This window comes from Apteryx mantelli, chromosome 3 (genome assembly GCF_036417845.1).
Source record: "Apteryx mantelli isolate bAptMan1 chromosome 3, bAptMan1.hap1, whole genome shotgun sequence".
Lineage (NCBI taxonomy): Eukaryota > Metazoa > Chordata > Aves > Apterygiformes > Apterygidae > Apteryx > Apteryx mantelli.
The window spans coordinates 133,082,419-133,102,983 of NC_089980.1; the positions used below are offsets into that span (position 1 = coordinate 133,082,419).

At 40.9% G+C, this 20,565-nt stretch overlaps 1 protein-coding gene across 3 annotated transcripts in view; it reads left to right on the plus strand.

Moving 5' to 3' along the window:
* Positions 1-4,672: 4,672 nt before the first annotated feature.
* The window catches only part of RCAN2 (regulator of calcineurin 2), an 89,785-nt gene continuing 73,892 nt past the window's right edge, over positions 4,673-20,565 (plus strand). Inside the window, exons 1-2 of one of the 3 annotated variants that reach the window (XM_067294391.1) lie at positions 4,673-4,758; positions 13,743-13,969. In XM_067294391.1, coding sequence (XP_067150492.1) covers positions 13,745-13,969 — 225 coding nt within the window. In that variant the 5' untranslated portion in view covers positions 4,673-4,758; positions 13,743-13,744. Of the gene's footprint in view, positions 4,759-5,090; positions 5,257-9,625; positions 9,703-13,742; positions 13,970-20,565 lie in introns of those variants that run through there. The other 2 variants (XM_013955616.2, XM_013955617.2) reach the window with 2 other exon arrangements.

Sequence of the window (20,565 nt, forward strand, 5' to 3'; positions counted from 1 at the left end):
TAAAACTCCTCGTTCCTGCTCTCATTGCTGTAAGACACAGCAGTCTCCTCTCTGACCTCTGTCCGCCCCTGAAGATGTTCGGGAGGTAGACATACCAGTGAGGGGGGCTTAGGGGGCAACAGATCCTAGCGCAGGGGCTCTCTCACTGCAAGGCTGGGAGCTCACTGGTTCCCAGGGTAGTGCCCCAGGCTCTCCCCATTTGCCCGACCCCCACACTCCAGATTTGGAGGGAACCTTCATCCCTGGGCACAGCTGAGGAGCATGCGCTGCTCTGCATCTCCAGACCCCCAGCGAAGGAAACGGCCCTGTTCCTTGATCAACCTGCTTATGAACAATGCGGGTGCAAGGGCGTTTTACAGGCACTGAAATTATACAGCGAGCAAAGGATACTCTCCCTTTCTGCAGCAAGTTTTCATTGGTGCAATTACTAAAGTCGTTCCTCTTGCACCCACAACTGTGCAGAATGCTCTGTAGGTAATGAAAGCTACAGATGGCCTTTGCCTTACACATTTTTATTTAACCATCTGCAATACGTCGCATCGAAGCTGCTCTGTAGTTGCTAAATGCATACAGGATGGAGCTGAAGAGGTGTTGAGGCAATGCTGTCTCACCGTACTGAGTGACTGGGTGATAAAATAGCAGATGAATTTCAGTGGTGATAAGTGCAAAGTAATGCACATGGAAAAAATAGCCCTAACTATACAAACACAGACATGGGCTCTAGCGATCACTTCTGCTGCAGGAGGTCAAAGTGGACCTGAAAATATTAGTACGGGGCTAGGAAGTGGTCAAAAAGGCAAACTGAATGTTAAGAATTAGTAGAAAAGGAACAAATAAGAAAATGTCATTTTTCTAGAATATGTTTTTTCCCCCCGTTTGAATGTTCTCTATTGTTCTAGACTCCTCAGATGACGAGCAGAGCTCCAGAGTCAGGACTCCCGCTCATGTAGCTCGGGGTTCTTCTGAATCCCCTGGCTGTGCAACTCTTGCCTATTCCAGATCCAGGAAAACTTAATAGTCATTTTAATTAGAATCAACATTTTCAAGAACATAGTTTTTTCAAGTAAAATTAGAAAAGGTAGAGAGAATGGCAATAAAATATGGAATGGCTTTCATATAGGAAATAGAGAAAACCGCATTAGCTTGGAAAAGAGATAGCTGAAGGGAAACAATTAAAGTCTGCAAAATAATGATGGAGACAGGTCAACAAAGAAATTTAATTCACTGCCTCTCATAACAAAAGAGTGAAGAGCATTTGATGAAATGATCAAGAAGCAGATTTAAAATTGTTTTACGGAGTGAAGAATTACCATGGCACAGCACACTGCAGAAAGCAAAACTACAAATGGGCTCAAGAAAGAAGAGTTTAGACAAATTCATGGAGGACAAGACTACTGGTAGCAACTCAGCATAATACCTTGGCTAAAACCTTGACTTCCAGAAGTCCCTAACTCACTAGCTGCTAGAAACTTATAAGGCAAATGGGAGAATACCTGGTCTATTTTCACATTGTTTCATTAAGCACCCACTCTTGGCTGCTGCTGGAGATGAGACACAGGGCTAGATGGATCCCACTGTGTTTTTGCATTCTAAAAAAGAAACAGTCATGGGTATACTAATGCTGATCTAGGCAACATTAATTTTACTTGCTTTATCCACTCTAATCTCCAGGCTTAGCCACTTGCAAGAAATCATAATCCATATCTGACCAAAGAATTTGAGATTATCCCAGGGAGCAGAGATGCAAAAAAAGCAAAGCTCGCTTTTGGAGAACCTACTGTTTTTGAGACATTACTTATTTATTTCTTCTGAAAAGAGAAAACTGTCATCAAAGCTCCTGAAAAGACAGCAGGAGTGGGTTAGTGTTTCTATATTGCTGGTCAGAAATCAACATAACACAGGGAGCCAAAGTTTTTTGGTTTTACTGCTTTAATTACGCTGAAATTCACTGTGGTTGTTTCAGTACATTTGAGACGCCACTTTTGCTTGCAGATTAAATCCTTAGATGAGAAGCAGGTGCAAAATGAAGATAATGAGCAGCGCAGGATTTGGATGAGATGGTTTAATCCTGTGCTCTGAGCTATCAGTAACAAAACTCCCACTCAGTTCTGTGGGAGCAGGACTTCAGCACTGCTTGCAAACCTTGCAAGTAGCAGCTGTTTTATCACCTCCTTTGGGATTCTTTCCATAATTTCAGCTCCCTTCAGATTTTGGCATCCTGCAACTACTTGGGTTGTGGAAAGATGTCCACAACATTTAGGAAACACAAGGTGCCTACTCAGCCTGCATGCCCTGCATAGCACCAGGGTTTATGTGGGGAAACAGACTCCAAAAAAGAAGTTCTCTCAGTTGCTCTAACTCCCTTCTTTTTGCAGAGTTACCTTTGCACATCTAAATAATGTGTTATTTTCAGAAGCTTTCTTAATAGGAATACTTAAATACTTAAAACGGGATATCTAAAACCTTATAATTGTTTCCATGCTTATTTAATTTGAACATTTTTAGTGTAAACAGTGGAATTTCGAGGTTTTTCTCCTCATTCTCTCTAGCAACAAAGTCTGTATGCATTTCCAAAGTATATCCTATCTTTAGCTATTCCCGATTTTCCTGGACAAGGATTAGTTTGCTTTTATAACCATGGAGATTCCCATTTTAATACAAGAAAAACAAATGCTAGGCCAACTTCATCAGCTCCCTCTTCCCCCTATGAAAATATGAAGAAAATGAAAACAACCCTTGAGACTGCTTACTGTGAACAAGAGATAATTACAGGTCAGGAGGAGAATATAAAGCAACAAAAGTGTATGATGTAAAATGTGGGGTAGAGAAGGCACAGTTGATGCTCTTCCTAGTCAGATTAAAATAAGATATCATGCAAAGGAAACCCATCTAAATGGAGACAAAGGAAGATACCTTATCAGTTTTAATTCTTTAAAAAATAACAAGCATCCCATTTGATTTGGGATTGAGAATATTGAAAGAACCCAATATATTTTACATTGTAGTATCTTTGGTTCCATATCTTTCTTTTGCTTTTGTATAGTGCCTAATACAATAACGTCATGGTCAAGCACAAAAATTCTAGTTACAACAACAAAACAACAAAACCCAATAATTACCATTGTCTGTTACCTGCTATATATTAACAAAAAAAAAAAAAAAGTAGACAGAGAACAAAAGTCCGGAAGGCGTAAGTCAGTTCTTAGTTAATAGGACCAGGAGGAAACTCTTCTGTTGCAGGTATAACCGCCTGTATCCTGTTCTAACATACTGCTTTTAGATATTTGCAGAGATGGTGTGGGAGACACTACTGGTCTCATTCATTACAAAAGTTTTATTTGCTGTTATTGTAAAGTGCTACAGTGAATGGTAATCATTTTGTACATTTTTAACTAATGAAGAATTATTCCTTCCATAGATTCCTGTAGGCTATTTAATAATTATATGAAAATACTCTAATTCTCCACTATGTTCTATAGATTTTCAGAGCCATCTTTACAGAAACCTATTTATGTTTCTGCCTCACCCTACTGATTAAATCCCTATTACATTTCAAAGCAGAGACCACAGAAAATTAGCATTAGCCTCTGACGCTTACAAGTCTCAGATATGTAGTTGGAAAACAAAACATGACTGAGGGCCATCAGAATGGTTTCTCTTCTTTCTAAAACGGTGACCACCATGAGCCTTTTTCCATTATAGTACTGACATTCCTTAAGAATCCTACAAACGCGCCTTCAAGCTTTGTCTGCAACACAGAGATGCATCTTATTCACCTTTTAGTCTGAAGAAAAGATTAACTACAGCTATGTTTCCAGACTGGGCTTGCTTTAAGGGCCAGTTTGCCTGCCTGTGGTCAGAGGTGGGACTGGAGGTTGGGAACCCCATCGGCTGAAGGCATGTAGGTGCCCCACAGGATCACCAGAGGGGCAATAGGAGCTTTGTCACTAAAACTGCCACGGGGTGCGGTGGCATCAGCTAGGTGCGCTGAGGGAGCCCTCAGTTTGGGGCTTCGGGGGGGGGGGGGGGAAGCTCCCACACAGAGGTACAAGATGGGCCAGTCAGGCCAGAGAAGAAGAGCAAGACTCATCAGGGCAGCTCTCTCTCACCCCACACCCACCTCCCCATCCTACCTCACCTCATCCCCTCACCCACCTCCTCATCCCACCTCACCTCATCCCCTCACCCACCTCCTCATCCCACCTCACCCACCTCATCTTCTCTCACCCCACCTCCTCATCTCATGCCACCTCCCCCCACCGCCACCTCCTCACCCCCTCTCATCTCGCCTTGCCCCACCGCCCTCCCCCCACCCCACCGCCGGGCAGGGGGGACCGGGACCGCGAGGGAGGGAAGCTTTGCCGCACGCCGGCGCCGAGGACACGAGCCGCTGCCCGGCTCCTGCGGCTCCCCGCGCGCCGGGGCGAGGCCGGACCGCCGGGCCCACCTGCCGCCGCCGCCGCCGCCCACACCGGTAACGGCCACCCGGCGCGAGGCGCGGCGGCGGGCAGCGTCTCCGGGGGGCGGGGCCAGCGCGCTCCTCGCGTTCTTATTGGTGACCACCGCCCGCTCGTTCGGGCGGGGGCCTTGCTGATTGGGTCGCGCCGGCTCCCTCCCCCCCGGCCGCCTCCTCCTCCTCCGCCTCAGCGGCGCGAGCAGGGCGAGAGGTGCGGGGCGCTCGCGGCGGAGCTGTCCTCGGGGCTCGGCGGCGGCCGCAGCGGGGCGGGGAGGCGCAGCACGAGCGAGCCGCGGGAGCAGGTAAGGGCAGGGCCGCTGCCGGGGGGACGGGCTGGCTGGCTCCTTCCCCGGCGGGGCCGCCCGGGTGCAGCCCTGCCCCGCCGACCTCGCCGCAGGGCGCCGCGCGCCCCTCCGGCGCGGCCGCGTTATGTAACGGCGCCCGCCGCCCTGCCCGGCCCTGCCGCCTCGCCCCGGCCCCCGCCTTCGCCTCAGCGCTCGCTTCGGAGGGCCCCGGGGCCCCGGGGGAGCCTGGGGCTTCCGCTGGGCGCCCGTCCTCCCTCTCCCGGGGGTCGGCGCCGGGGGCGCGGCCCCGCGCGGCGGTTGGAAATGGCCGTTGGGCGCGGTGAGGCGGCGCGGGGGGTGTGGGGGGGGCGATAACGGACCTGTGCCGGCCGCTGGTGCCTCTTCGGGCCGGCGCGCAGGAATGAGGGGATACCGCATCCCGGAGGGAGGCTCGTGCGCTGCTCTGGAGTTGCCGGCAGCGTCCCGCACCGGTTTGACTCGTTCCTTAATTAACAGGTAGTTCACCAAAACTGGTGTTTTGTTTTTCCCCTCCTAGATCCTTTAAAAATATTCTGGTCCCTTCATTGCCTGAGTTGTAGTTTAGTCTAGTTTTGTAAAAGGAAAATGAATAATGGGTTTAATAGTGTTTTTTTTTTTTAATATATAGAAATGAGAATCATAGTATAATCAGGGGTTATACTTTACATGAACCTCTGTCTTAGATTTTCAAATTCTCCACTTATTTATAAATACGAGCTGGTTTGCACGTCGTGTTGTTTACCTGGTTGCTTTGTAGAAGAGGCAGGTTCTTTTCTGTGAAAATACAGAGCTGCTCTCAAAAAAGTTTGCTGCATGTATTGTAAAGTAAGCATAAGGCAGTAAAACTAAACTATAGAACTCCACATCATTCCTGAACAGACATGAAGTCCAAATGCTGTGTGAATATGAAACAGTCAAGAACTACAAACTCATCACAGTGAATAAGGGCAGAAAAAGATTTTTCTGTAAATTATCAACTTGGTTAACTGGTGTGTGTATAGAGGAGTCCTTCTCTTGTTAAACTGCTGAGAGGGAGCTGTCAGCTATGTAATTTAGTTTGTCTTTTCTCTTCCAAATATTGCAGTGTGCATTCACATCCTGTGGCTTGGTTTGTCATTATTTCTGTTTTAAATATTTGTTGTTGCATTGGTGTCCTTAATGCTGCTTAGGTTATAAACTGCTCCTATGCACCAGCAGCAAAACCTTTTCAAGAAAATATTTACATTTTATTCCAACTTATACCAAAAGTTCTATAGCCATTTAATGGATTCTGTAGTCTGATTGGGGTTTTCTTTGTTCTGGAAACAAAAAAAGTTATTGGAATTATATCTTCGTCATTTGGCTTTTTAAAAATTTAATACAGATAAAGCATACCTCAAGTTCTGATCTCACCAAGTGATATATATGTTCCACTTCCAGGCAGTCTTCTATTGGCTTGATTGTTGGGCTCGTATTGCCATGCTGTGTTTATCTTTATGGTGTCTGAATATCTTCTGGGAATTAGACAATATGAACAGCACCCGTTGCATGTGGCTCTGACATCTGTGGTTTCTTCCTTTCCATATTGTTAGGAAAAAGGGAAAATAGGACTTAGTAAGAATTGGGTATAGTCATGAATTTTATGTTACAAGCTAAAGGGTTGTTAAGTGAGGTTTTTCATGGAACCCTGTGTGAGGTAACAAATATGGCTGAAAGCTGCTGGCACTATAATACTCTGCACATTTTAGTACTGGCTTTTAATACAGTGTAGCATAGAGGGCCAAGTGAAGGTAATCAGAAAGTTTATACTGGTTTCTTTGGAGATTTTCTTTTTTTTTGTGCTTTTTTTTTTTTTGAGTGTCTTAATGTTACAGTGGTAACTAATGGTTGATTTAATCAAAGCTCAACTTCTTGGTGTTAAGAGTAGCATATTAAATTCTTCATACCTGACACTGGTTCTCCAAAGTATCATCTCTCTGTTGTGGAATGGGGCTGGGCCCTGACTTCAGTAGGGGTGAGCACCAAGCTCATGAGCTGGCTTGTGTCCCCTGTAGCTGGAGGTACAGATTACTTAGCGGACCCATGCCAATGCAGGTCCCTTACTGGTCAAGTGATAGAGCTCTAGCGTGGGAGGCGCGCTTGAGCCTTTTGAACAATATGCAGGTCTTGAACAGTTTGAGCTGGCCAGCCCTGCTTTAGATGAATAAAAGTGAATAGCCCCTTTGGATGTTAAGAGCTTCCAAAAATAGTTACAAAAGCTCAGCTAAATTTAATACAGCTAGAATGTCAGTGGGAAGGATTGGAGCATTTGGGATTTGCACCAGTTAGCATTTAAAAAAACCCCAAAATCCTCTTCCTCATCTTATAACTCTCTTACTTCTGTAAGAGGAATAGTGGAGACTGATTTGGTTAGTGCCCCACAAAAATAGTGCAGAGTTAAAATGTTAGTGGACTTCTTGTGCCAGTAATTTTTATTGCTGTATGCAGGAAGAGTCATTGTCCAGGTGAGGAATGCAGGGAAGAAGGTTAAGGAAAGGGATGAATATAGGTGAGTATAGCAGCTTTTTAGGCTGCAACAGTTCATAAATTTTGTCACGTGAGGTCCCATTCTGCTGTTCCTAAGGAAGTAAATGTCGTCTTTTAAGTCTGTGGGAGCTTTCTATAGTGAAGAGTTAGCACCTTATAAAAATAATACCAATCTCCGGTATTATTTTTATGGAATAGAATGAAATTTCAGTAGGTTATTACCATCAGAACTTCCCTGTTACACTCATGCCTTCTGCCAAAGTCATCTGTGTGGGTCTAATTGACTTCAACAGGAGCCGCATCCTTAGGCTGACACTACAGAAACTGGTAACTCTGCTTTCATTAAGTCAGTGAATATTTTAAGTAAAAATGAGTTGTTTCAGAAGCAATCTTAGTGAGTTTGATTTTGCTTCTGTTGGAGTTAAGGGTAGAACTTGCTGTGTTTTTTTTTTTCTCTTTTTTTAATAGGAGCAGAGATGGAATCTTTGCTCTTGTTCTGGACCCTTCTAGAAAAACAACCACAATGTATTTTGCTTTATTTTTTTCCAAGTTTTCGTAATTTCTGTGGATTACTGTTTCCAGGAGGTTTGCACTCAGGACTCGGTAATGCTTTTAGTTTATAGTGATTATATTTAAAGCCTGTATTTGTAACATTGTTTGTTTTATTCTATTTTTAGTCATCTTGTTTGTCATGGCAAGCAGTGCTTAATAAAAAAAATAAAATAAAAAGTTTCCTAGCGATTTGAAGAGATATATGTCTGTTTCTTGATGTCCCTGAGGGAATTTTTTAAAAACTCTTAAGACAGGAAAATGGTCACTGAGGAAATACCTTATTAGTTTCCATTAATGCGGTGGATAAATCTATATGTAATTGATGATAATTAAGACCCTGGTCCAGGAAAACACTTTAGTACATGGTGAACATCAGTCATGTGCTGAAGTCCAGCTTCATTCAGTAAAGCACTTAAGCTGAAGTTTTTGCTCTATAGGGGTCTAAATTCATAGCAAGATATACAACTTTGCACTTTAAATTTTACACTAGAAAATCACTCTTTTGGTACAACAGTCTTTCTAATGGAAATTTCAGTAGGCTATTATGATTTGCCAGTGAATTTTGGCAAATAAAAAGAAAGACAAAAAATAAAGCTCCAACTTTCTGCTGTTCTCTGTTAATTTAATTAGAGGTGTACTGCCTCTAAATAGTAGTAGTTATGATATCAGAATGAACACTTAGCTCTCACCAATAATCTGTACAGAGTTTTCAGTTACAACGTCTATGCGGTTGAACACACTTGATGTTTCTGAGCTATCCAAAATGGGAAGTTCTTGCATCCCTTGACCACAGGAGGAAGAATTTGAAATGACTTAGGTTTGTGTGAAGTAATGCAATTGTGCATGCAAATTACACAAAGAAGTAACCGAGACTGAAGATGTGGTGTGAAAGGGTAGTGGCTGCTATGATGTTTCAAGAGTTAGAAGACTGATACTGCAATTTTTGGTACACTCCTATTCTCTCTGGGTAGTGTATTTTCTGACCTAAAAGTTTAGGGTTAAAAGCCTAGACCAAAATCAAAAATAACATATAGAGGAACACAGATTATGTATGGGTGAACTTGATTTAAAGGGGATAAACTGAGATGGCAAGGAGTCAGCATTAGCTGGACATTATATGAGCTTGGAGTCAGGTTTGTTTCTGTCTTGGTATCTCAGACTTCTGGAGAGAAACTCCATAGCGGGACTATTGTTAAGGTGGTCCCATTTTGAGGTCTTGTGGACTGAATTTAGCACAAATGTTGGTGCCGGAAGATTCCTTAGCTTTATTGGATTATTTCTTTGGCATTGCATGTATATATATATATATTTTTTTTTAAACAAAAAAAAACCCCTAAAACCCCACCACCATAAAAAACCTGAACATTAAAGCTTTTGATAGATGTAACAAATAATTTAACATTAGAATCTAATATGTCTAACGTTATTTCTCATATAAAAAATAGGAGACCCAGCTCATGATTGGTTGAAAATAGCCTCTAATATGACAATCTCTTATGAAGTTCATGTAGAGCTGTGAAAACTAAGACTGTAACTTCATGAATGCTTTAAGTAGATTATGATTGCATCTTTCAGCAACTAGTCTTTGCCCTCGACCTTCCTTTCACAAACTTTGGTCTTTTTTTTTTTTTCCCCCCTATTGCTGCAAGCATTTGTGCAGCCATGAAGTGAATCAGATCAGTTATCTTATGGAGTTGAAACTAAACTTTTTCCCTAGTCTGGATCAGTAAACTTTTTCATTTAACTGGATCAGTTCACTGACCTAATTTATGGCATGACCACACAAACACTTTCTCCAAAGCAAAATGTGACCTGGGACCTCTCTCCACATAAGAAGTGGCTGGTGTCAGAAGTGAGTGACCTAAGGTATGTGACAGATTATATTGCATCTTTCAGCAGAAGTGCTAGTTTGTCCAGTAAAGAATCTGAATTTACAGACCAAGGTTTGAAGTGCGCTAACAAATAATGTGGTTGATTCAAGTATATTTGTACGTGCTGATTGTTACTGAGCTCAGGCTCATAGACAGTTTCTTTCTTTTGGGGAGCATGCATGTGTCTGATCAGTGAGATTTTTGTTTTAACTGTGGTGCTGTACTGAATACTGTGTAGTACACAGCGAAGTAAAGCCTGTGAACAAGGGCTGTAGGCTAGTTATTCTGTATAGACGTCCTTAATAATTGTGTGGGTCCCATCTTTCATTGAGCAGGGGGTATAATAATTGGGGTTTTGCAAGCTGACTTGCTAGTAGAGGGAAAATTGATTTGAACTTAAAGGATATCTTAAAAGTAGAAGATGTGCATGTGTGCAGCCCCCCACACTCCCCAGGTCTTGAAAAAGAAATGGTCAAAAGGCACGCAAGTTTCAGTGACTTTCTTAGAAAAGTTGGCCAGTGGCCAATACCCAAGTCCCACTGAGCAAAGCTGCCTCAAGAGCTGATCAAAACAAGGAACAAACTTTCCTGTTACTTAAAGAGCTCCAGCAGAGCAAAACTAGGATTGCATAATGTATCTTAAGAGTATTTATTAACCTGCAGTCTCAAATGGAAGCCCATATGTTGTAGAAGCACCTGCTATACTGTATGTTCATTACCTTTTTATCCGTATTGCCAGATAAGATAGTTAAAAACTTGTAATTCAAAATTCAGTTCTTATTGTTTTGGTGCTTGCCATAGTGTTTTTAGCTGATTCAAAATAGGAAAAAGCCCACTTCCCTCTTTATCTGGTGCTTTTTGATATGGCTTTTCCGGGGTGTGTGTGTGGAATTTATAGTTTACTGAAGAAGAATTCTGTAGACTTTTCTGACTTCTGACCGTATATTGACATCTCTGCACACCCTAATCGGTTTGTTATGCATTGAGGAGCAGAATGCATGAAGCTAGCTAGCTGTCATGAAGTCGTTTTTAACGTTATTGTCAAACTGTACAGTGAAAGTGAAGCTTATTTTTTTATTTTTTTTTTACTAAAAAGTGCAGCTTAAGAAATCAACTATTAATTAGAGATGCATATGGAAAACAAATCAATAAGGTATTACATATATTGCTCTAGCATGGCTTTAGGTTCCATTCAGCTAGCAGGTTCCTGTCTAGCTATTTATCTGGATGATTTGTGTGGGTGGATTGGAGTAGTGAAGATTTTCTCCCCTCAGTAGAATTCCTAGCGAGTCACACCTGGGGACTTCCTACAGCTTTTGAGCATCAGCTCATATCTTCTTTACCCTTTTGAGTCTTTGTTATGTAAAGTTGCCTTTGAAACTCCCCTCTCTGCTGAGTAGACTTTTCTGGTTTAATATTTGTTTGTGGGGAAAAATCTTTTTACGCAGTGTGAACACAAGATACTGACTGTTTTCACTGACTGCAAGCAGTTTGCCTGTTGTAAGTGGAATACTTCATACCGAGCTCTGCCATGTAAGTTATATTTTGCAACATATTAGACTTGCCATTTATTTTCATAAACTTAAAAACAATGAATCTAATCTTGATACAGGCTAGACATGATGGCAAACAAATTTAGAGATTATTGTATTTGGAGCAGATGATCCATTAACACTTTTCGCTAAACCTGTGATGCATTCTGAACTTTAGCTTCCTCTACAATAGTGTTTGCTGCGAGGTTTTCTTTACAGTACTTAACCTGGGTGTGTTTACACTGAAATGTACGGTGTACTTCACAGTTCAACGAGGCTTAAGTGAGTCGGTTCAAATATCAGAAGCAGTATTGCCATGGCATTGAGTTCCTGATGGGCTAATACATACTGCTGAGAAGTTTAGCCATCTTCTCCATGATTTGCTCTTTTTTGTTTTTTCCACTGTCAGAACTAAATATCTAAACTGAAGTTAATTGGAGATACTTGTGCTAATGTCAGACTGAGTTGGCAAAGATGTTACTCTGTATTTGAGAGTCTAAAAACCTGTCATCAGGATAAAGAGCTAGTTAGCCTGAGGCTTTCATATTATACCTGCTTACTTAGAGCGCTGTATCTCTATCATACGTGCAACATCCTTGTTTGTTTTAAACCCTTTCTCTTCCTCCCTCTTCTCCCCCACATACATGCCTGGAATACAGGACTAGGAAGCTATTCTGTTTTTAGCTCTCTGTAATGTATTTTAGTACCTGGAAATGGAGGGCAGCTAAGATCTTGTGACCTACCAGCTCTCCACAGATCATTATGTGCCCTCTGAGTGGTAATTCTGTACAGCATTCAATGGATATGTGACAGTTCAGCTCTGGGCCAGGTCCTGAAAAACCTGGTCTGACTGTGGGGGTTGGACTAGGTGACCTCTGCAGGTACCTTCCAGCCTTAATGCTCTGATTAATACTGGCCAATGAATCAGTCTTTATCAGGTGATCTGAGAGTGTAGTAAGTGTGGACCTGGTAGTACTGCTCCAAAACTGATACTTCTGAGTGTGATACTGGTTTGTTTTCTTTAAGATTTAATTCACCAGCTGTGAGACTTCAGCAATAACATTTACTGACATCTCTGTAATGTAAGGTTATGGAACGATGCACTTTGTCATCTGCCAAACGTTGCTTCAGAGCTGCAGTAGAAATGAGGTTATGTAAAAGGCATAGGCATGGTAAATTAGATCCTTAACTTCACGTTGCTTTACTGAGATTAAGCCTAAATAAGACATAGGGTTTAATTTTGGACACTATTTAGGCCTAATAGGTTTAGTTGAACCAATATGTACAGGTATTAATAGGGAATGCCAAGTATGCAATAGAGCAAGGGCAAATAAGAAAAAGATGAACACACTGCTTAAATATTTCTCTAACCACTTTAGGAGGAAAATAAGTCAATGATCACATATTGTTAATTCCCTTATATGTTTATGCAATAATTATTCTTCTGCATAACTTCTAATCAACTTATTGGAGCTCTAGAAAAGTTAGAGTAAATGTCCAATATATCTATGCCAGGGACTGTCTATGGTAGCCATGATAAATAGCTAAATTTTTACTAATGAGTATGCTGATGATTAATTGGACCTTTCCTTAATCCCCTTGGCTGGTATGAGGCTTACTCTTGTATCCACAGCAAGGATAGTGTTTGATGTATGAGCCTATTACTTCTGTGTCCTTCAGTGACTCTAGAATTATCTTTCTACTCTGATTAATTTGTGGTAAAGCCTCCAAAGTCAGCAGGTTTTTTTTTTTTTTTTTAAGAGGAGGTGGGAATCAGCACTTAGTTCTGCTCTTCCTTAGGTCTATTTTTTTGTTGTTGTTGTTTGCTTCCTAGTATCATTAAAATTCAAACAAACTGCTAATGGGCATAGATAAACAGGGCACATTCTGCCCTTGAACTGGACAAATAATTGGTTGTTGTTCTTCGTGATACTGTCTTAGTAGTGTTCTTTGTGATAATAAAGTGTCTTAGTAGTACTGCTCTTCAGTCTTTGGTGCTGCTTTTCAAAAGGGTCAGCTTTTTGCTTTGAGTTGAAGCTTGATATCATCTTCAAAGTTATTTTCATTTTCTTCTCATCCAGTGCATGATAGTGTCTCTCTAAGCTGACTGGAAACTCAGTTTGCCTTCCCAAGAACAAACATGACTATCTCTTAAACCCAATTGCAACATAATATTCTCTTTTAGGGCAAAAGGGATTTAAGTCATGCCACTCTTCTGGATGTGTTCAGCAGCTTGTGCTGATACGGTTAGGTCTTTTCACTACTAATAGATGGAACTAAAGGAAAGTTCCTGTTGAGCCTTAGTGAAACTGGTGTTAGTGCCCTGTTTCATAGGTCAATTGTTGCCTTAAAATAGTATGAAACATATTAATTGCCTACAAATTAAGCCCCCAAACTAAGAATTTCTGGGTTGATTTGTGTGTGTGTGTGTGTGTATATATACATACATATAAAAACTTTTTTTAAGTTTAGTATAATTGTGTCTCTTTTCTCTATGCTGCTAGGAATGAGGGGAGACTCCTACTTCTTTGGAATGCGAGGCCTCAGTCACTATGGCTGCATCGCGGAGGATGGAGGACAGTTCTTAATCTATTCCATAGATGGAAACAACAATTTAAAGAGATGTTTTGCAGAGGAAGATTTTCATGAAATAATTGACTTCAACGATCTCCCAAACTCTCTATTTGCTTGTAATGTTCACCAGTCTGTGTTTGAAGGAGAGGACAGTAAGGTACAGTGTCAGTTTCTGTACTTTCATTGTAAGATAAACATATATACTTTTATGATGTTTGTGTTTGTTTCTTTAAAATAGCAGTGTTTAAATGTTTTTCATTTAAAAAGAAGCTGGATCAGAGATTTCTTGAATTCTTTCTTAAGGTATGTGACAACACTTTGCCATGATGTTTGTTTAGTTCAATAACTTGAGCCTTTTTGCCAGCTACAATGAACAAAAATGTTTTTGATTTTTGTTCATATTTGCAGAATGCGAAGTGTGGGTACGTGTCTCCATAGCAACCATAGTTGCAGTCATGATGGAGGTGGCAAAGTTAAACACATGAAAGAAAGTTTCTCTCGCTTGCTGATCACATATCACTGATGGGAGGCTGCCTTTCCTGTATTTTTTTCAAATGTTTTAAATGATAATCTGAAATACTGTTTTACTTGGAAAACCTAAGATGAATGCTAGTGAGAACAAAGAAAAGAGGAAAAAGGATCAACTATGTGAGAACTGGAAATATTTGGTGGTTCTGCAGTTAGTCTAGAACAGGATGGCTGAAAACAATATACTCTTCAAAAAAAAAACACCTTTCTGCAGAAAGTGTTCAGTTCCTGTTTCTTAGCATAGTATTTATTTATTTATTTTTGGATGGAGTTGTCAGTATAAAATTGATAGTTTGGGGCTTTGATGAAATTAGACTAGGCTAATTGCTACAGGCATGTGTGAGGCTACTTAAATGTCTTATCTGGAATTTTCAATTTGGAGACAAGTTGGCAGCAGCGCAGATGGGTTTGGGTTTTGGCTGGAATTAGCTGAGGAGATGACCAAATAAAACTATAGATCAGATTCACTGGGACTGAAACGTGGCCAGGATGGACAAAGGACTTCTTTGGTGGGGAGGGAAGTTACCAGATCGAAGTATAACAGGACTTCTAGGGATACAGGATTCCTAGTAAAGGTACTAATGAAATGACCTCTGAAGCTGTGCAAGTGGAATTGCTTGCGACATTTGTTGTTTGGGTGGGGTTTTTTTTAGGCATCTTTATTGAAGGTAATGATGTTTTGTGTATGTTGAAGTAGCACAGACTGAAAGAGAGTACTCCAAATCTGAATCATTGACATCTCTTCCAGTGAAGAAAGCTGAGTACAAAGTTTCAAGTACTACAGCACTAAACTAAATGATCATATTTACAGAAGAAAATCCTATACTCTAAATTGCAGTCTTTGAAAACTGTGCGGTATTGTGTTTAAGTTCTCTTACTAATAAGCCTCTCACATGTTTATGTTGTGCTATTTTGTGGACTTTTATCACCATCTAGCAATGAACTTCACTAAAGTTGAAGGTGTTCGTTACTTTAGTGGTTTGGGAACATCTTCATAAATATTTCTGGCATGAAAAGGATGTGAAAATACAGTTCTAAAGGAAGACCCTACAAAGGTGTGCCAAGAACTAGAGAACCTCTTCATTCTGTGGGAATTCTATCCACACTTGCTCCTGAGATTTCCCTTTTGAGAACTGTATTCTAGTATTTAGCCGATGGCTTAGTTAAAAAATGGAATGGATGATTACGTAACTGTGTGGGATATCAGTCCCCAAAGACTTGCAGGACCTAAGGATGTGTCTCAAGAATAGCAGCTGAGCTGTGGAGCTGGATATGCTCTTCCATATACATGTCCATAAACAACCTATCAATGAAATGGATTATTGAACAGTTCTGTTTGCAAGTAAGTAGTTGCTCCCTTAAGTCTATATTCAGTACGGTGGGATTATCTTCAGACTTCTCATTAAAACCAACACTGGACCTGGGGAGCTGACTGCGACTTATTATTTTTTATTATTTTTTTATTCCTGTAAAACAAATGTTGTGCTCCCAGTTGATTTGTACTCATAATCCTTTCTATTATTAACTCTTGCTGCAGGATAAGACCACACACTATTTCAATATAAAATATTATCAAGATAGCAATCTTAAGTTAAAATCTCAGAAGACAGTCACAATTAACAAATGCTGCTGGCAGAATCATATCTTCAAATGCACATTGATCCAGTGTATAAACTAGTCTTTTAAAAACAGAAAAATACTACTGTAATTGTTACATCCACGGTAGATTCATCGTTTTATCCATTTTGCAGAAAGTAAGTTTTGGCAATGTAACTTTGCCTTTGCTTTTCCTGACCTAGGCTTTCTAAAGGAAATTGGAGGCATGCTTGGTTCAGAAGTTACTTGCAACTAGTAGAGAAAGCCAGAGAAACTTGCCAGTGTAAATGGATGTTTTGATTTGGTGTGTGAACTTGCTGCATAAATAGTATTTAAATATCTAAACTTCTGAGTGGCTCCAGCATGCAACAACATTAATGTCATGAATTCACTCTGACAGCTTTAAAGTTATATTACGAAGTGCCTCAGAGGCTGAGCTGTCAAGTTATATTCTTCATTTTTCTTTTTTAACACACAAATATCTAAGCAGGACACTCACCAAAGATGGGCATTTCAAAGCAAGTGCCTTAAAAATATTGTTGTTTAAATTTGAAAGGGTTAACTAATCTGAATCAGATGCAGGATAAATTGCAGTTTATGCTTGAGCACTGCCTTGAAGCAGCCTTGAGGGAACACTTGGGTGCATGTCTACCTGCGCTAAGCTGGTATGCTTTGTTCTGATTGCATCTTGTATCGGATGTTTCAGCAATATCACGTGGTTGTGCAGCCCTTCTTAGATAGGCTTCTCTGTTGCCTACCAAAAGAGATGATGGCAGCTATAAGGAGTCTGAGTTTGGACCTCCTTTCCTGAAGATGAGGAATTCTGCAGCCGAAGGTTTTACAAAGGAACTGTATCGGGCCAGGCTGGGGTTTCCTCATTGACAGCACCTTAAGGCCTCAACATAGCCAGAGGGAGTCTGAAAGGATGCGAGCTGTGAGATCTAGAGACAAGTACTGCCATCTGGTTTAAAGGAAGCTGTGCAGGAGTGACTGTTTCCCTGAACTTAAACACTTGCAGAAGAGAGATTAGTACTACCTATGCGTGTATTTTTGTACCATAACAATAGAGCATCTGTCTGAAAAATGTTTCCCTACTGTTCAGACCTGTGTTCTTGGAAAGAAAGCTCCACATAGGACAGGAAAATACCACGGATAACTAGGTTGATAAAGTGGGCATTCGAGGGGTTGCACAGAATGGCTCAGTAGTTTCAGTGAACTAAGAGCTTGCCGCTACTGACGGGAGGTGGTCTTGCTTATTCCCACTCTCATCATGAACAGCCTGTTCCTTCTGAGGGAAAATAAATTTGCACCTTCCTTACAATGTGACTAGAAAATATTGTGCTTTTTATTTTTTAAAGAAAAAACAAAGGCATGGAGAAGTAGTGGATCCCCCAAGATTATCCAACAGGCTTGCAGCAAAGCTGGGATCAGATTTGGCCATTTCCCAGTCATGGAACTATATTCTTGATCGTTTGTTTTGGCTTGTAACCTGTTAATGATGGGGTAGATTTTTTTTGTTTTGTTTGGAGTGTACAGCACTGACTTGGGTTGTGGAGATCTTACAGTAAAGAAGTTAAAATTACTCCTGAATCCTGGGATTTGCCGTGTGACTCTTGGAAAAACTGATGGGGCTACTTATGCGAGCAAGATATGGCAAAATTGAGACTGTTATTTTTGGCCGATAGTGTGACTGAACTGGAGGTGCTGCTCCTTTTATCTTTTTGATAAAGAAGTGAGGGAAAGCCAAAGGACGTGACTCTTACTCTTGAGGGTACATATGTGTGTGTTTTAACTGTTAATTGCTATATGTAACCCTCAGGCTTTCCACTTAGTAACGCTTTTGTTGTGCATATATCACTATTTTGTAAAACTCTCCTTTCTGTAAGTTCTGTAATGTGACTATATAATTTGTTTCAGGCTGAAACTGGTAAGCACACTGTCAAAGTGAAACGTCTTTGTCTCTTAAGATGACACTTCAGATGCTGTAATACCTCAGGAGATACTGCACCAAGATGTAACTATCAGAATATGCTTACATGAGGGAGAAATGTTTCATCAAGTTGTTTAGGGGCTGTTTGTGCTTCCCCCTTTCTACTGTTTTAATTCAAATTGGAAGGAGCACTTATTAAAGCCGATAGTTATACTTAAGAAAAAAGGCGGGGGTAATAAGATGTGGTAAAAGATTGATCAGTCTGTGTGTGTCTTACTGTGTTGCAGCTGCCTAGGATATGGTAAACAAGGTGTATTTAGTGCTTCCTCTTGCCGGTGTAATTCAAAGAAAGAGGGGAGTGGTTCCCCCCACCTGTAAACCAGTACTGAGACCAAACATATGTTGAAGTGATGAGCTCTTATGTCCTTATTCTGGTGATGAGGAGGGTCAGTGTGTGAATGTAAAACTGGTAAGTGAAGGTGATATAAATAAATGTATTTCCTGAACTGTAAGCTTAATGGAGGGGGGAAAAGGGGAGGAGAAAAGAAGTCAAAGTTAATGAAAACTACAGTCCTTCTTTAATGGAAGGACTTCTGTTGTGAAAACAGTTACTATTTTCATGAGAGATTGTCACACTACTTTTTATAATTTTTATTAATATAAGTTGGATAACTTGCTTTCGTTATAGAAGCCTGCACTGGACTTCCATTGATTTCGGATGTAGTGTTAGGCTTGGACCTTGAAGAGGATCTAAGGCTATCGCAAGTGACAACTGGAATATTTGTCCAAGGATGATGGCTTACTTGGAAAGCTTATTGTTTTTTTTCCCTTGTACTTGCATTCAGCTTTCTCAACAAAGCAAGTCTTCACGCTACGGTGGTTATTTTTAAGGTGCATTAAAAAACACTGGACTTCTCACTGGTCCACTGTGTTGTCTTTTAACTTTTATATGTTAATTCTGGAACTGAAACTTTCTACTGACGCTCCCAGACTCTGAAGAGTATAATTGAGATGTGTCTGTTCAGCGCTCCTTTTAAACAAAAGTGGAGCCAGTGTGTCTGCTGCCATGCGTGGAATGTTTCTTTGATTCCATTTTCCTGCAGGCTAATTCAAGAAGCGTGCTGTAGGAGGCAGGCTTTGTTTCTGTAGGGGGAGATCTGTTCTTTGCCTTCATTTTTAAAATCCAGCCTGTGAAGTCAGAACCTCTTTGGCCATATTACATCACTGAAGCCTCTAGGTGTTGAGTCATCATTATATTTAGATGATGGCACACTTCTTTTTATTCTAATATTAGTAGTCAAGCCTGGACTCAGTGGAAAGTCACCCTAGCAAAGATGAAGTCACCGCTCCAAGGCTGGAAAGGAATGTAGGCTTCATTCCTGCCTTCCTGGTACACTTACTGTTGCTTTGTTTTACTTTCAGTTTTTCTACCTTTTAAGGCTGTTGTCTGTTGGTATGATAACATTATCAGAAACTGCCACTTGCAACAGACGGGTGTTTTGTGCTGTGGAATCTCTACCTACTTTGTTTTGTTCTGCTTTGTAAATAGGATGAATGTGTTAGCCTATCACTGTAAAAACTGAAGCGTTTCTTTACGGTATACTCTATATGCATCTAATGCAGAGAGTTTTCAAAGGAAGACCACAGGAGTAAAATGTGGTCCTTCAGCACTTCATGAATTGTAGGAATCCTGTCTCACACTCTTCTCTGTCTGGGCAGTGGCTAAGAATTATCTACTAATCTAAGAACTATCTTCTCTTTCTTATGATCCTGGAAACACTAAAATATTAGGTACTTGGTGTAAATACAGAAGGCTGCTCTTGCTCTGAGAAGCATACAGTCTGAAAAGCTTATATTTTTCCATGGCACTTATTCTACTGTGTAACTCATCTTAAATCCTTTCTCTGATCCATACCTGTGCAATACAGTATTTCAGCTAAAACCTTTATGAACTTTCTTGTTCTGCATCTGAGATCCCGTCTAACATATACGCTGGAGTGATAGTCTCATCTTTATTTCAGCTGCATGGTATAAGCCATCTTTACAATCTGACATGCCAGCAGGATTTTTCAATATTTTGGCGTTTTTTTGTTTTTCAAGATTGAGCTGTTGATATTCATCACTCAACAAATCTTACTTTCTATGATACAGCTGCCAGACCTTGTTAGTCAACTATTTATCAACATACGGAATGGGATGCTGGGATAAAAGCTTCTGTGTCATATCCATGATTTCTGTGCTTTCCTCAACCAAAGGTCAGTAGTGAGGTATGGTAAGGAATGTAGACTACAAAAAACTGTCATTTCATGAAATCGGGCATAAGGTCTTATATGAACTATCTGAACATGATCGCCACCAAGATCCCCCAAAACACATGACTATCTGGAACACCCCGGAACTGACGAACCTTGAAGCTTCCCTGGCCCACTGTGCCTACTGCCTAGTAGTACTGTGGAACCACAGTAAGAGCAAGGTGCAGAGGTTTTACTGGAGTAAGGGGTGGTAGTGAAGTTAACCTTCACTGACATTTGTGTTCTACTAGGTTTTCACCCTGGTTCAGGGGGAAGAGAATGTGTTAACTGTTTTGACTGGTATGATTTACTTGTTCATAATTTCAATACATTTTTATATGAGGTCTGTTAAGCACGTCCTTGTTCTGTTACCAAAACTACTTGCTGAGGGTACTAATGGGAGCCCAT